Source organism: Aphelocoma coerulescens, chromosome 4A (genome assembly GCF_041296385.1).
Source record: "Aphelocoma coerulescens isolate FSJ_1873_10779 chromosome 4A, UR_Acoe_1.0, whole genome shotgun sequence".
In the NCBI taxonomy this organism is placed as follows: Eukaryota; Metazoa; Chordata; class Aves; order Passeriformes; family Corvidae; genus Aphelocoma; species Aphelocoma coerulescens.
The window spans coordinates 10,264,043-10,280,872 of NC_091018.1; the positions used below are offsets into that span (position 1 = coordinate 10,264,043).

General features: G+C 41.3%; 1 protein-coding gene across 7 annotated transcripts in view; it reads right to left on the reverse strand.

The window, feature by feature from the left end:
- IL1RAPL2 (interleukin 1 receptor accessory protein like 2) overlaps nucleotides 1-16,830 on the reverse strand; it is a 390,566-nt gene that overhangs the window by 361,624 nt on the left and 12,112 nt on the right. For all 7 annotated transcript variants that reach the window (XM_069015265.1, XM_069015263.1, XM_069015267.1 and 4 more), the window contains one exon: nucleotides 13,453-13,553. In XM_069015265.1, coding sequence (XP_068871366.1) covers nucleotides 13,453-13,534 — 82 coding nt within the window. In that variant the 5' untranslated portion in view covers nucleotides 13,535-13,553. The remainder of the gene's footprint in view (nucleotides 1-13,452; nucleotides 13,554-16,830) is intronic.

Here is a 16,830-nt window from a genome sequence, read left to right on the forward strand (position 1 = left end):
AAACACAAAAGTCAGTATGTTTAGGAATTTGCAGATGGGGTGAGGAAAGTGTCTCACTGCTCACAGTCAAGTGCACTGATTTTAAGATGGGCTCAGACCTTGCTCAGGCAAAAGAAGAGACTGCCCAGAGTAGGGATGGAGCAGTTCTATATTCAAGGGATACATGGGATGAGGAGCAGAGGGAGAGTCTGCCATGTGAAAATGAAGCCATGCTTATTATCACCTTGGAATTTACCCCACAGCTTTGAAGTGAGGGGAATCTGGGCTGTCCCCTCCCGAGGGCTGTGCAGCCCCAGTGGCACAGGCAGTTTGTTTGGGAAGAGGCCAGAGTGCTCCTGCTCAGCCCCTGCTCACCCCCCAGCAGTGTCCAGGCCTCTCCAAGCTCTGTATTTACCATCTTCCCAGGTGGGCAGTTCCTTATTTGGCTACTCATTAACATTTGTAGAAAGGACTCAACTCCTTAAGAAAGAGTCTTACTTTGAATAAACTGTTAACAAACTGCATACAGAAAGAACAGAGAGCAAAAAATCTATATATATTCCAAATAAAAACTAGGCTCTGAATACATCTCTCCCTCTAGGCAATTATATGGGTAAATCAGCTACTGAAGAAATGAAGCAGTTATGCTAAGTCTATTATTGCAACAGAATTTTTCCAGAAACAGTAAATTACTCTGAGTATTTATCATAATCTGTTATCTGCAGGGGAAAAAAAAAAAGTGAAAACTAAATAAATGTATGGAAATTCATTTACCTAATAATATTTACCAAATGACACCATTCCCTCTGCTGCTTGTAGCAAACTCAGTCACAGAGACTAAGGACAGGTTTGCCTTATTAACACAGCTCTCTGCCTGTGTATTTTAAGTACCTCAGAGCACAGTACCATCTGTGTGTATTCTACTAATGAGCTACTTCTTAGACTGAGGAAGGCTGGCCAGCCAGCCAACACCGATTACTCAGATGGAAACTGCCTAATTTTTAAGCAATTAATGAGCTCCTCTCTCACTTTACATAGAAGCTTCCTCTGGTTAATTCTCCTGGCATATTACAGCATATCCTACTCTAAAGGAAGTTTCTCAAAGAAGAAAATAAAATAGAGGAACATGGAACATGATACAGCCCAGTCCAATTCCCTGGAGCAGAGCCCAAACCCTGTGTGTGGGACATAAGCTTGAGAAGTACCTGCCAAGACTACCCAGAGCAAGGGCTGCATCCCAGTGCAGCTGAGCCAGGGAACAAGACCTTGAAATGAGACAGCTCAGCCACCTCCCTTCCTCTAAACTGTGTGGGGCACTAAAATATCTCTAATAACATCTCAAAGGACAGACTGGAAGAGCCACTACCACACTTACACAAGACCACTGATGGTTTTATTCCCTCTCACCTCCCAGCCATTTGGAAACACCGGATACTGAGTGTCACCAAGTGCTGCACAGCCCCACAGCTGGGGATCACCAGCCACAGGTGCTGATGCTCAAGAATCCCTGAACATTAAGCAAGGTGACTGACTGCTCCCATCTCTTCCCTTATCTGCTTGATGTGATTTTAAAAGGTGAGTCTTAAGGGGCGCTTATAACAAAATAGAATTCCCCCTTCTGCCACTAAAAGAAATATTTCTTAATAACCTATACAAAGTTTAAGGAGATCAAAATTACCTTTTACAGCTCCCTGTTGGAAAACACCGTAGTAAAGCATGGAAGGACCATTAAATTATCTAAGTAACTACACTGATAATGCACAACTTTCATGTGCACAATAAAACTATTAAAGGAGATCTGATTTTTTTAAGTATATTACACACTATCATTCTGAAAGGGCAACCCTATGTGCAGGAAAGAATGCACTTTTCTTGCATAAACCTGAAAAACATGCCAATTGTAGCAGTGAAAATACTCTAGAGGACAGCTTTTACCCAGCAGCCCCCAGCATAAACAAACCACTTCCCCTTCTTGAGGATGATCATATTTACACACTGAGAGACTTAATGTAACATTTCAACTGTGTGTGACATTACCAAGCCATTCTACAATCGCATTGTGGAATTTGTATTATCGAAGTTCTCACGACCAAGTAAGCCAGCATTTCACTTCTGGGGAAAAAAAAAAGGATACTTTTCCAAAAGACAGCTAATTACTACAGCACATCAGGAGTCTTCCTTACTACAACATGAAGCAAGTTGGCAACACATTCTACAAGTGACTTCACACAACAGCACTCTGAACAACCAACTGTTCACATGGCATCTGTGTCCTTCAGGGAAAACCATCAATTACAGCTCTATGAAGGACAGAAAATGGAACGGTTCATTTGTAGATGCTTCTAAAACGGGATTTAATAACGAACCCTTCTTTCTCAGCAGAGCTGTCTCCCTGTGTAAAGTCCACAACAGTTGCAGCCAGGCATCCCACGTGGTTGGATTTAAGTTTCATCTCTCATGCACTAAGCCAGAGGTATGTTGTACAGTTGGAACAAAACCCTTTGCAACAAACACTGAGTTGTAAAGAGCAAATTTAATCATCCAATGCAGATGAAAAAATCATAATGCTGTAAATAATATGATGTAAAGTCACAGCGAATAGGAATTATGTTGACCTGTATCAGAAATCAGCCAAAAAGCTTCAGCTTTCAATCTGCTCCAATAAAGCTAAAACACTCCACTCCTAAGTGCATTTCTACTGTAGTCCCCGATTTCCCTAAAATTACAGATGTCATTTTGAGTGGAAATACTATATCCAATGTGTCATCAGTGATACACATCCTAATTTCCTCCCTTATGTCTAAGCCCACACCATTATTCACACCTCTCTGGCTTTATATAATAGGGCAAGATTTTCAAGGTCACAACAAAAACAAATAACACTTTCAAGAGCTCCAATTTTTAATAATTATTTTCTTGGCTTAAGTTTCAAACTTTCTTTTCTAAACAAAAAGTACCAGAACAAACAAGTGTTTTAGAAACACTTGAAAGTTGGTTTATTTTCTCAGCAAAACACACTCTACAATAGGAACCTGTAACAACAGAGGAAGAAGCAGGTCCTGAAGGAGGTTCTTCTTTACCAGGGAGGACTGCCAGAGAGCAGTGCTGATGGCTACAGATCCATTTCCAGCATGAAGCCAAGGAAGCTTGCAGGATGACCTGGCTCCACTTTCACTCCCGGCACTTTAAAGTGCTCCCACTTTCTCAGTTTTCAGATCTCATCTGCAGTAAACCTGAGGGATTTGACACAGCCAAATGCTTCAGGGAATCCCAGAAACAGTAGAGACCTGACCACTCTGCGTTCATGATCTTCCAGCTGCTTCTTCTGACATCCATCTGAAGGATGCCAGACATACTGCTGTTCAGCTCCAGAGATACAGAGCCTGGGAATAACCCTGCCTTTGATTCATGTTCCAGCACTTTTCCATTGATTATTAAATGTATCCATCTCAGGGAATTTATTGTTCAAAATGAAATTGTGTCACTGAAAAAGAAATTCTGATGAGCCCTGTTCTGTAAAATGTGATTATATTTCTGCATTTTACCAATAACTCAAGGACATCAATGATTGTATCTCACATTACACCTCCCCTTCCAAGCCCACCCATATCTATATTTTTCTGAACATGTAAGACAGCATAAGCATGCATGAAATGGCTCTGCACATTGATCCAAATAAGGATCCCAGAGTGCATCAAGAGTGCCAGCGACACAAAACCATAATGCTTAAATCCAAGAACAGACAATTCTAGCTGTCTTGTGAAAAATTTGATCTGCTATATTAACAACAGTCTCCACAAATAATAAGTCAATTCTATCTTCAACATACCAGAAAAGTAAATCTCAAATATTAAAAAATAAATATTAAAAAAAAAAAATCTGTGAAACAACTTTGCCCTCAAATTTTATGTGTATTTGTACAGTGTGATGAAAGGACCATTATTTCTTTAAATAAACATGAACATCTGGTTAGACTATACACTGAGGTGGCCTTGGACAAAAGTGTTTTAGGCTATTCACTCATCTGAGGACAGAACTGCAGTTCCTGGTACTGCTAAAAATCTAAGGGCAGCTACTTGGTAAGCACAGATGAAGCCCAGAGTGGCTCGAGTGCAGCTGACTGTCTGCAGAGTCCCAGCAGCTCAGGATCAACAAATGTTCTTTAGGTCAGAGCAGTAAATAAACACAGAGGTTTCTATAAACTTGGTTACCCAAGAGACTTGACTGGCACTTCCAGGGCTCGAAGCTCCTCAGGTATTCCACGTGTCATTTTACAGTCTTAAGTGGTTCTTCTTCTTGTGTCCCCGCTACCCACTGGAAGGACAGCCAATAGCCAGTACACACAACAGACTTGTAATATTCAAAGGCAAAAGCTCTGAGCCTAAAACTAGTGTACAAAACCTGGTATAACTGAATATCTCTCCTTCTTTTCCTCTTCCATTTCTAGCTGACACATTTTTCTCTCTTCTACTGAAAAATAACATAAATTAAAGAAGCTTTTCTCTACCCCATGTATCCAAGGACATAGAAGCACATTTTATACACATGCTTATTTAGCCTCAAAATTTCTCTAGGAGACAGGACTGCTTTCCTTGTCCTTGCCCTAAGGCATTAGCAACACAACAAAACAGAGGGAAACATTTAATTTGTGTGTTATTCCCTGCGTCACCTTCAGTGTGCTGGGCAACCTTAATACAGTTGATTTTCTGCCATCTGTAAAATGGGAATAACTATGAAGGAAACATTAGAGACAAAATGCACTCGTATGAAATACTATGGTAGCAGATGTTTACTGAAAACACCAAATAGTCCCATGAAACTAAAAAAACCCTGCCCAGGTAACAAAGTACAGCTAGAACATGGAAAGTCAAAAAAATAATACTACCATCATGTTTCAAGGCCTCTGCTGCACAGCCCTAACAAACATTTGAACTGTACACATGGTTACTGGAGGTCTAAACACTAGCACATGCAAGAGTGACACCCAAAATACTGTACTTTAAAACATTAGAAAGTAATTTCGCAACTTCAGACTTTCCCTTTTGCCCTATTCAGGCCTGTTCACTGAAAGGAAAGCTGACATGTACCACTTTCCCTTCTGCCTTCTGTCCCAGAGGGGCTGGTAGGCCAGGGTACCAGTCAGGGACTGATGGAGGTTCCTTTTCCTCCCACTTATTACAGCACAGGAATGAGACAGACAGATACAAAAGCTCACATCAGGTACTGCCATTGCCTCCAGTTTCTTTACAAAAAACCACTGAGCAATGCTTACATCTGCCTGGATCATACAGTCTCCTACTTATTCAACTATTATTTAATTTTCCATCTGGAATAACAGATGCAGAAATCTCAGCAGATACCTTTTTAAAGCAATCCTGATCCTTGAAAGATGCAAACCAACTCCACTCTGAAGTGTCTTACACTGAAGTGTCAAAAAACTTCAAAAAAAGTAATTGGGAGTGAGTTTCCACAGGTCATACACAGCACAACAGAGCTACAGTTTTGTGACTGCCAAAAGTGGAGGAGGTTTGAAACAAGTCAATCTAACAGAAATACCCTTGTGCTGCCTCTGTTCCTGCCTGAACAAGGAACCACACAGGGAGAGCAAGCAAGAAGGAACTGATGGCAGAGGCTGGGGGACACAGGCAGCCTGGCGACCATATCTTGGAAAAGCAAAGTGCTCAGGTCTGCAGATTAACTTGAATATAAGTCTCTGTCTTCAGTAGCAGAGCATTGTATGTTTTCATATTAGTATGTATTATAAGTACTAAACATGCTTCTTGTAGGAAAGAATTGATTGGATTTGAAAGGGTTAGAGATTAATAAAGTGATAAATGTACCCTCTAGAGGTGACACTGCAGCTCAGATCAGTTTTGCTTTCAACTAACAGACGGGCAATCATTTCTACTTTAGCCAATTACAACAGAACACAACAATCTCACACAGGTCTATGTATTAACATTTGTACATACAAGCACAGCCCAAAACACATTCCTTCCTTCCTCCACAGGTCAACAACTTGAAATACTTAACTCTGCACCTCCTGAGAAAGCAAAAATCTAATGCTTCCGTTATTATCCGTAAAACCAGCTTCTTCAAAAACTTGAATGCCAAACAAAACAAAACAAAAAAAGAATCCACAAATGCATCTTAATTCTCCTTTTTCTCATTATTTGCCATAGTGACCCCAGCATCTCCTACCTCACAATTTCACTGCTTGTGGTTGTAACAGCTACACTGTGGCAAGAACAAGTAGCAAATAAGTGAAAAAAATAGACATTTCTGATACATTGTGTTACAGGGACTAGCAACTCAAAACTGAAATGCACATCAAACAACAAGCAAGGTTCTGAAAGTGAAGAATAAAAAGTTTAAATTCAGTGGACAGAGATATGAAAATGTGTATTAATATTCATACCTAGTTCAATCTAAGGAACCTTATGTATATTCCTTCAAATATATTCAGCAGGGTGTAAAAGCTGCCTTAACGTATTTAAGTTATGGAAACCCAAGCACACTTCAGAACTGTTCTTGGTCAGGAGCTGACCCAAAGTGAAGCCATTACACCACAGATTCCTTAAAGCTCCTATAGGTCCATGTCCCCCTAAGTTACCTCTGAGCCCCTGCAGCACCAGGAGATGTTACCAAGAGAGCAAATATTCATCTCCAGCACGAGCCAACATGCTGAGCTTGAAGACTGTTTTGGGTAAGTCTGCGGCTGTATTATTCATACTTTCATTTGAACATTATGTAAGACAAACCTTCCGAAAATATTTTCATGAACAAGATGAAAAACAAAACATGCCAGAAGAACTGTTTCTGTCCCTCAGGACAGTCAATTTCAGAACCTAGGAAACTCACCCTCAAAGTGAGCACACTACAAATACTGAAATGAAGATCTCTCTTAAAATTTCTAATTAGAATCTTAAAGAAAATGGAGCAAAGGCACCTTGATAAATTAGGTTTTTTTCATTTGAAAAGCCCCATTTTGGAGAGGGAAAAAAAATCTCAGTCATGATGACATGTATTTTAGCAGTTCAGATATTATTAATGAACTTCTACATGCTGAATCAAGATGTAGAACAGATATCCAAACAGCTGAGATGATATCCATTGCAAAAGTGGAAGACTATAGATTTGTAACTGAGGAAATGGCATTTCTTTCATGCTTGCTTATTTCTCCCTATCCCCCGAAGATGCTACCTTTGTGATTTATTTCAGCTTGAAACAATTTAACTGTGTTCATTTATTTTATTCAAATACAAAAGGTTTCCCTTTTGGGAAGGAATCTAGCATTAATATTTAAGTATCAGCTCAGTATTTTAATTGCTTAAATTATATATGAACTCATTTTAAATGTGTGCAATAGCTAAAAATTTGAGTGCTTAAGTAAGTTCAATATTTAAACCTTGTCAGGTTGAGGTCACTAAAAAAGCCCCAAACTGTGGGATATGCCCAGCCCTTGCCCTGGAGGGATCTCTGCTGAGACAAGAGATTTTGCAATCGCCCAGCAGGACTCCCTGAAAGGGGCAGCCGCTTCTTGGGTCACGGCGAGGAAAAGTGGACCCACAATCCTTTGAGAGACACTATGCAGATCTTTCTGTAACCCATTGGTCCGTCCCAGACCCTCTGTAACCCATTGGTCCGTCCCAGACCCTCTGTAACCCATTGGTCTGTCCCAGACCCTCTGTAACCCATTGGTCCCCCGCTGATCCCCTGTATCCCTATAAAAGCCACCTAGCTCTGTGGGAGGGAGAGAGCTCGTCCCTGGATTTTCCCCTTCGCCGGAGGGAACCAACAATAAAGCTACCTCTGTGCGGAACCAGCCACACGGGCCTCTCGTCTCTCTCTGGTCTGGTTTGGCCTGGAGGATGCCCTGCAGAGCTGAGCTGGAATCACGAGCTGATAATCACTAAAGAGCTGATAGCCTCTGCAAGGGCCCTCCTTTGCCAGCAGCTGAGAGGAAGACACTGGGCCTCGGGAAGGCGATCCCTTCCGGGACCATCTCTCCGGACCAGTCACCTCTTCCTGGGTCAGAGCCACGGACCCCCCCACCAGCTGAAATACCAAACCTCTAGCATATTATTTATTTCCTTTCTGGTTCTTCTGTGCACATGTCCTTTCCTCTCCACCTGCAAACAGAATGTATAAATGCTGCCAGCTGTCTTCCAGACAGGTCTGTCCAACTGCAGTGCTGCTTTCTGTCTAGAGGAGAAGAAACTAAGGCTGAGACCCCTGTAAATGAGATGCACAATGGCCAGAGCTTCACAGCTGACTTGCTGGTAGCCCCCCGAGACCTGACTGAGCACAGGAGCCTGATTCCTCGCTTCCCACTGATCCAAACAGAACAGATGGCGAGCAGCCATGAACCCGTGCACAGAAACAGCTTATGCAGGAGAGGCTGTACTTTCCTGCACTGATGACAGCTTAGAACAGCAGTGATTCTGACTTTGTTTGCTGGAGCTGTGAATAACTTAACATCTTCTGGGAAAAGTATGAGATCGGCCTGCGCTGATGAGCACTGCCAAACTCCCGTCTCCTCTGTCTGCACAGTATTTGCAGGCAGCAAAAGTCAAAAGCCTCTTTTGCATCCCTTGTATCTCAGACGTGGGAGGGCTCATGGCCATGCATTTTACATCAGGGTCAGAAGTCAGCTCTTTGGGCAGATGCAACTGCAAATACTGTGCAGACAGAGGAGACGGGAGTTTGGCAGTGCTCATCAGCGCAGGCTACACATCCAGTAGCTCCTCTGGGCCCACTCCAGCAGGAGCAGTGGACTTTAGATTTAGGCTCATCTAGAATATCCCACTCCAGGCACAAATCCATGAGTCTTCTCTGAAGTACAAACACCTCCACTTCCATGTATGCCACAGTTTCCACGGCCAGAGTGGTCAGGCAACAACACAAGAAGACTGAGCTTCACAGAAGGGAGCAGACAGAAATTGTAGGCACAAGTAGTGACAACTGCAGGAAAGTGAAGGTCTCTGAAACATCTACAGCAGACCACAGTAAGTTGGCTGCGTGACATTTAAAAGGCATAAAATATCAAGCCAATAGGTTTTAAATTAATGTGTTCAAAGGCACTGCAACATCAATGAGAATTTAAGACAATTTGACTATGTCCACACACAGCAAGGCCCAGTGCCAAGTCAAACCCTTTCTCTCCCAAGCCGTTGGTGATAAAGTTGGATGCAGGTGGAGGTGGGTGGAGGATCAGAGATACCCTTGTTCCTATGACATGAATGCCTTTTGGATGGTCCCAAGATAAACAGGAGGAGAAGGAAGGCTGGGATCCCACAGCAAATCCATCTGACAGGCTGCAGAGGAGAAGACACGACTGTGTAGCTTGGGGGACATACCCCTGCCAAGCCTGAGCCAATTAAGCTTTGTTAACCTGCAGAAAGGCACCTAAACGCCCTGCAGCCAGCAGCCTCACAGAAACCTTCAAGGTGTCTGCCCCTGCTCCTCCACACAAGGCTGACATGCCCTCCAGAGCTCTAGCATGCTGAGACAGGGTATTTCAGCTCAGCAAATAATACAGCAACAATAAATGGCATCAATTATTCACTAATGGAATTATGTCTGGTAAGTCAAACAGAATCTACAATCTGAAAAATCTTTTGCTTAAAAAATGCAATGATTTTTTTAATTGGTTTTATATTCCCTGCTATGATTATTCAAAGCACTATATACACAGGCTTTGGGAAAAGAAGTCACTTAATCCGATTAAAAGGAAATCACCTACCAGCTGGGAACCTAGCAGCTCTCACATCTTCAATTTATTTGTATAACCTCCACCTGTAAAATACCCTTCCTAGGATATTGATAATGCCGCAGTCCCTGCATTAGCTGTTTGCTCAGTTTTACTTCTTAAAGCAGGCAAAAAGATTGACCTGTGGTTTTCAAAAATGCTTCTTAAAATTAAGAAATGCCTGTGAAAATTAAGTCTACATTACACTCTCACAGACACTTGAGGCAAACTATTCTGTTCCCACCACAAACAGGAATCATTACTCTGTAGACATGACAGATTTCTTCTGCAGCATCAGGAAGTTGCTGCCTGTAAAGAAGAATCTGATGAGGTTAATTAAATTAGCTCACCCATTTTAATTATTTTGGCACCACATCTCAAGTGAGAAGCAGCCAAACAAATTTGTCTTGCTACAAGTTTCTGTGTCATTTTTGCAGCGTTGCAGGGTACTCTAAAATCTATTTGCAGTCTTCATATGCACCCCTGCTTCTCTTTTCCAAATGGGAAATATGGACACCTGAATCTGTAACAAAGGGCAAGTAAAGGACATGAGAAAAATCTGTTAGTTCTGTTTTTCTATTCCCTTCCATGACTATTGTTTCTTCAGCAAACTATAGCTCTATGCTGGCAACTGGAGCACCATTTCATCACCTTCTGTTTAACATCTTAGATCCTCCACTCCTGACTTTAATGTCTCTTAATGTCTCAAGAGTCTTTAATGACTTGCCTGTTGTCCAGCCTCTGTGTGCACTTGGTGGAGTTCTCATACTCAACTTTCTCCCCTTGGGTTTCCATTCCTTGACTTTGAAGGAGAATTCCTGCACCAGCCTCTGAAGATGCTTTCCTAGCCAAACCTTTCCTCTCTTTCAGTCAACTCCAGTTTCATCTATAAAGCCCTTCTGGACATTCTGCTCCCCTTTTGACTGCCTCAGTTGAGTGAGGCCTTTGCATTACCTGAAAACACCTCATCTTTACCTTGCTCCTCTTCAAGTCAGCTCTCTTTAGATTCTCCCTACCCCTTAAACAAGATACATTCTATTATGTGATATTAAACGCATGCTAGTCAACTTCATAATTGCTCTTGTACTTGACACTAATCACAATTCTGGCCATTCATGCAATAATTCTATGCATTGCTTTGAAAAAATGCCAGTCTATGTAAGTCAGCAAAGACACCAATTTTGCTGGTTTATTGTCCTAGTAGCCCAAATCTGTCTTTATCATCAGTGTCAACACCTTCCATGCACTGCTTCACACTGCTCTACATAACTGTCTGCACAATTTCCCTTCCCCTTTTAAGAATGCTCACCAGCACAGACATCCCTATACCAATAGCCAGCAAGACTCAAGACTACAGCACCCCTCCAGACACTGCTGCAGAGATCCTGTCCACAGAGCATCCTTTGGGTCCTTCATCCACTCTCCCCACCTCAGCTCTAATCTACAGCTATAACACTTTTCCCGCTTCTAGATGTCCTGCAGTTTACACTGCAGTGCAGCTGCCCACAAATAACTATTACATTAATTTCCCCTTTCCACTCTCCTTCATCAAGACACAAGTGTAAAAAAAAAAAACAAAAAAACCAACTCTGAACTACAGCACCAGCCTGTTACAGCTACTGTCACCCTATGGAAAATATGCTGACGTTTTTTCTTTGTGCATTTCCCTGTCTGCATCCGCCCACTCTCCCTGATCTTCCACTAAAACTATACAAACATTTAAAGTTCAGAAGTCTCTGGAGCATCTCTGTCTTCACAATATATAACATTTAGTGAAGCCCCAAGCAATCAAACAACAGTCCTTCAAATTATCAATTTTGCTCCAAGTGCTGATATCACAGAAACAGAAAATTATTTCACACACAATGTAGTGGAAAAAGCAAAAAGAAATCAATAGTTTGCTCCATGCAGCAACCAGAATGAGTATTGAAGGTGAAAGCCAACTACATGATTATGTACTTGCAAAGAAACTGTAATTTTACTTTACATGCATTTTTTCCTCTTCATCTTATTCTCAACACATAGTGGCACAATCAAATGAAATGAAAAAGAACCACCTATTCACTAGTGGTTATATTTAGCAAGAGGCAGTCTAACATATTAAAGCATTTTTCCCACCAGTGCTGAACCTAAACTGACACTGTCAACAGCTGCTATTAACACAAGACATTCTGCAAAGTCAAAGAAAGCAGATTTTAAATATATATATATAGTTAAAGGTAAACTACCAGCTGAATGATGCTACAACCATCAGCATGTCACTTCTACAGTCGTGTACTTCTAGTAAAGGAATTGCACAGGCCCTTGCTTGCAGCCAGGTGCTGCTGCCTGGCATCAATGAATAGACACTGTTCAGTTACACTGACTGTGGATCTCACAGAGGGTTTCCATCCAGGCCAGTGACAGCAGTTTTGAAAAACAGGAACACCATCGCCCTTAGCAGAGTTTAGACCAAGATGCACTGTTGCCAAACCCCAATACCCGTGACTGCTCTCACAGGGCAAACAGGGTTCTGGACACAATAACCACAACAAAAAGCTAGAGACTAGTGCAGTTTAGCAACCTCCATTTACACTTTCCAGCCTAGCAGAAAGAATTCAGCCCAGAACCTGGCAGTTCCCAGAGCAACACTTCTCAGCCTGGGATGTGACATGTAATTCTTTTTAAAAGATGGCCCAATAATTTTCTCCTCTGTTCTCAAGAAATGCAGAAATTAAACTTAATACTGGCCACACCAACTGAAGCCAGTAATTTCTGTTTGTACCTGCAGTATTGAAAAAACTGAAGACCTTGAGGACAGCAGGATCAGTGGAAGCCCTCACACGTGTAAGTATAGCACACACACAGCGCGTAAAAACAAGTTAACATGCAGTCAAAAGCTTCAAAGTCCAATATTTACCCTTACACACACCTGGCTGTAGCAGACTGACACCACTGTGTAGCACTGCAGCTGACCTGCTTTTCTTTGCCCAATGTTTTCCAAACTCACATCTTATTTGAGAAATACAAACAGTCTCATGAAGTCACTCCTTTGGGAGGGCAGAGCTACATGCAGTAGACATCACTTCAGGCTCAAGTACAGATGAACCATTATCCAGATGAACTGTCTACCCTGGAAGGAGAGATTCTAATGCTTCTTTGAAGTGTTCTGTTACTATTAGTAGGTTTCAAAAGCAGATGAAAACATGAACCAACTCCCACTCCCTTCCACTGCCAGAATAATCAGAGATTATCTACTCAGGAGAGCTCTTCCCAGTTAACCCTATATATGATCATATGTCTGGCCAGCATAACTTTTTCAAAGACCTTTCAACATACAAAACATCATCCAGACCTAAAACTCACCACAGACCACATCCATAGTTAAGAAAATCCCTTAGCATAAGTAAAAGACTGGATCCTAGAACAATGCCACAATGCCAAAATCATTATTATCTTTGTGAGGTTTCAACCCGATCAACATTTTCTTTTTTTTTTTTTAACAAAAGAAAACATAAGGACCCTTTCAAACAGCTTAAAGTCACACCAACAGAAAATTATATTGAGAAAATTCGTCCTGTAATCATTTACTAAGCAAACCATATCAGTTATGACTTCTTTTTTATTTTTGGCAGAACAGAACAAGTAGTATATATGCAAAACAAAAAGCAGCCATCTAAAATGCTTGATTGCATGAGCCTGAGGTCCAGATCCAAAAGTAAAAATAATTTTCTGTGACTTACCAGAATTTCTCTTTGACACGAGCTTCAAATTCATGCTGACTACAGTACAGATCACAAGGACCAAGAGAACAAGAGGCTTCATCTTTCACTTTCTGCGACAGCTGAAATGCAAACATAGTACAAAGTCTGAATCACAGCTTTTCACTACAACAAAGCAGCAACTACAGTTAAACATTTCTCAAAGAACCATTACAGTGCAATAGCTTAATGTAACAACTTCTGGGTTTATGTTTATGCAGGAGTAAGAAAACATAACAGTTCAAAGTAACCATGTATGAACAATTTACCTCTGACTATCACACAAAAGGGTTGAGTTTTTTTAAATGACACCTCAAAAATATCACTTTGCTCTCAAAGAAAAAATCACAGTTTATTTGAAGTAGTATGGGTCTAATCTGGCAGATTTCTGTATTTTATTTAAGAGGAAGACCCTGATGGTCATAATTAACTTTGTCTCATACTAACAGGTCACACACTTAAAAATTCATACTGTTCAGGAAAAGACACAGAGTAAGTTATTCATGCAATCTCTCTTAGCAGCCTTACTTTCTCACTGGTGGCTTTGTAAAAGCTCCTACAATGTCTACAATTGCCTACAATTAATGCTGTTCCAGAAATTTCTCCTATACAATGAGGTAAAGAAAGGCAAACAAAACGCAGAAATCAATGGATGTAGGTCTCAGGAGTCTCTCCTGTGAAGTTTACTACTTAGTTTATATTATTTACATTGAAAAAGAAAAAGGGAAAATCTAGCTTGGAGTTTTATTTTTAATTTTATATAATTACTGGAACTAATTCTATTTTCATTTCTAAGTACCAGGCCATTAAAGAAAAGATAGCAAGAGTAAACTGAGGCTCCTTCTCTGCACTTAAAAACAGGTAGAAAAAAAAACCTGAATTCATCAAAGCCCATCTCTCTCAGAGAAAGAGAGATGCTTAATTATAAGCTAGAGTCCTCAAATATATGCTTAGCTTGAAGTCATGGGCCTTTAAGTGGCTTGATATATTTAAACTCCAGGAATTCATCTCCATATAAGATACGGACTTCAGATCAGGACCCTTATTATCAGATAAAGTGGACAGTCATCTAAATCACTGTGAAGTTATTATTTGCACCAAGAGATTCAGCAAACATTTTACAGCAGTTTCAATTAAACAGAAATGCACAAAACTACCTGCATTAGCACTCAAAACTCAGGCCAATGAAACAGAATCCTCCTGCAAACGCTGTAACATATCTGCCCACCCAGCCCACTCAGAGGTCCCAAACCCTCAACTTCAGGAGCAGCCCAGACCCTTGCAGCTCTGAACATTTGCCCAAAAGGACAAAGCAGCAAGAGGGTGCAGTGTCCTGCTGTTCACCGAAGCTTATTCGGTTTAATATGAGTTTATTACATCAAATATTCTTCCCTTGTAATTTTATTACTGGCCTCCCATCGTGTGAAGAAAATGTAAGGAACCCTGTATAATCTTTTACACTATAGGAATTGTGCTGCTATTCAATTATTTCAAAATTACCCCTTAAAAATGAAGTTCTCTTCCTCTCACCTTACCATACTACAGTCTATAAACAGGCAGTGGATTTTTTTTCCTCCCTGAATTCTATGTCACTTTATGCCTATTGATTCCTCACAGTAACGATGCTAAGGCATTTTCAAGGAATAATATGAACTGAAGGCTGTCTGACAGTGGTTAATGACAGAATTAGCGTTCATTCTTCCTTGACCTCTCCTTACAGTGACACAGTCCTAAAACAAGTAAGGCCATCTTGACAAGAGAGCTTAAAAAAAAGTAATTGAACTAAATCTTTTGACAGATAATTGTAATGATGATGTTATGCTAGAATGATTTTCAAGTATAGCTTTGCAAATTACTTTCTCCACTTTTTTCCCTTCAGTTATTACAGCTGAAATATGGAATTCCTAGGTCCTTTTTCACATGGGTCTGTGCATCTCCACCCCAAACAAGCTATGCTGCATTAAATACATTTAAAAATTCAAAGCAAATTCTGCCAACCAATATTAATGCTAGGCAGAGTGGAAAATTCTTGGTTCTGTCAGCATCGATAGGAGTTTTACTTTTTGAAGCCCTGGTCTCACCAAGGCAGCCAGTCTCTGTACCTCCACAAATCAGGAAAATAGAGCAGGAAAAGGGCAAGAAAACACAGCACCACCCAGTCATTCAAAATCAAACCCAAAGCCTCAGCTTGTCACACCTGACACAATTCCCCTGATGCTGGCATGAAAATACACATCAGAGTCTGAGGTGTTACCTCCACCATGGCAGACACTCCACCAGAAAGTGGGATCAGTCACACCAGTGTGACCAGTGGGTCAGCTGATAGTCTGTCCTGAGACAGCAGCCAGCTACAGACAGTCAGGCTGTTCAAACTGCCCTATCAGAGATGTTTTTAAACATTCAGGTTAACAAAGAACAAAAGATACAAAATAAGGTATATTTCCCCCAGAAGAATGTCCAGCAGCCAGAAGGAAGGTTGTATTGGCTTGAAACTAAGTTCTAAATTTGCTCAGGAGATTTTTGAAGCTGAGTGTGCCAAGATTCTCCCCATGTGTCCCAACAGGACTGGTCTCAACTTTCTCCTCAGGGCCATTCACTCACCCATCAGGCAGCGGGACTACAGACTCAAGCCAGCCCTGTGCGTGGCTTCTAGGAATAAACATGTAGTAGATGTCTATGGTCTGATGAAGAACATGAAGAAAACTGTGCAAGCTTGACGAGACATGAGATAGAATAAACCAGTCAAAGTTCAATGCCACTTCCCTCCAGGCAGGGGCTGATTTTGCCATTTGACAAACTTTCCCCTCACAGGCACTGAGCAGCATTTCCCTGAGGAGCCACTTACTCTGATGCTGCAAACTCCAAGCAAGTGTGAGTAGGCGCTCACAGCTGTAACAAGAATGTAATACTCTACTGGATATGCCTCATAAGAGGGGAACCAAGTCCACACCATTCCCAGAAGACTGAAGACATCTTACTCAATAAAGACATAGAAATAACAATTACAGCCAACTTGCCAAAAATCATCAAGAGGAAGGGAGACACAGAATGAAGTGCTTGTTGACAAAGCTGAAAAGATCACTAGTCCGAGCCTTGTTGTGACCTGCCACGTTGTATTTGTGTCCAGGTAAGTAAAGGGAGGTTGCCACTATCAGAGGGAGAAGTGTAGGAGAAGCAAGGTGTGACAACTTAATTCTTCATCACTGCATTGCCAACAAGGTCACTCCTTCCCTCTTCACCCCATCTGTGCTAGACTAGACTTTGGACAACTGTCACAGTGTCCTGTAAGCACCCAAAACTACAAGGGGACCAGGCTGCAATGCAGCACAAATTTTGTTCTTCTAACAAAAACCACCCCAA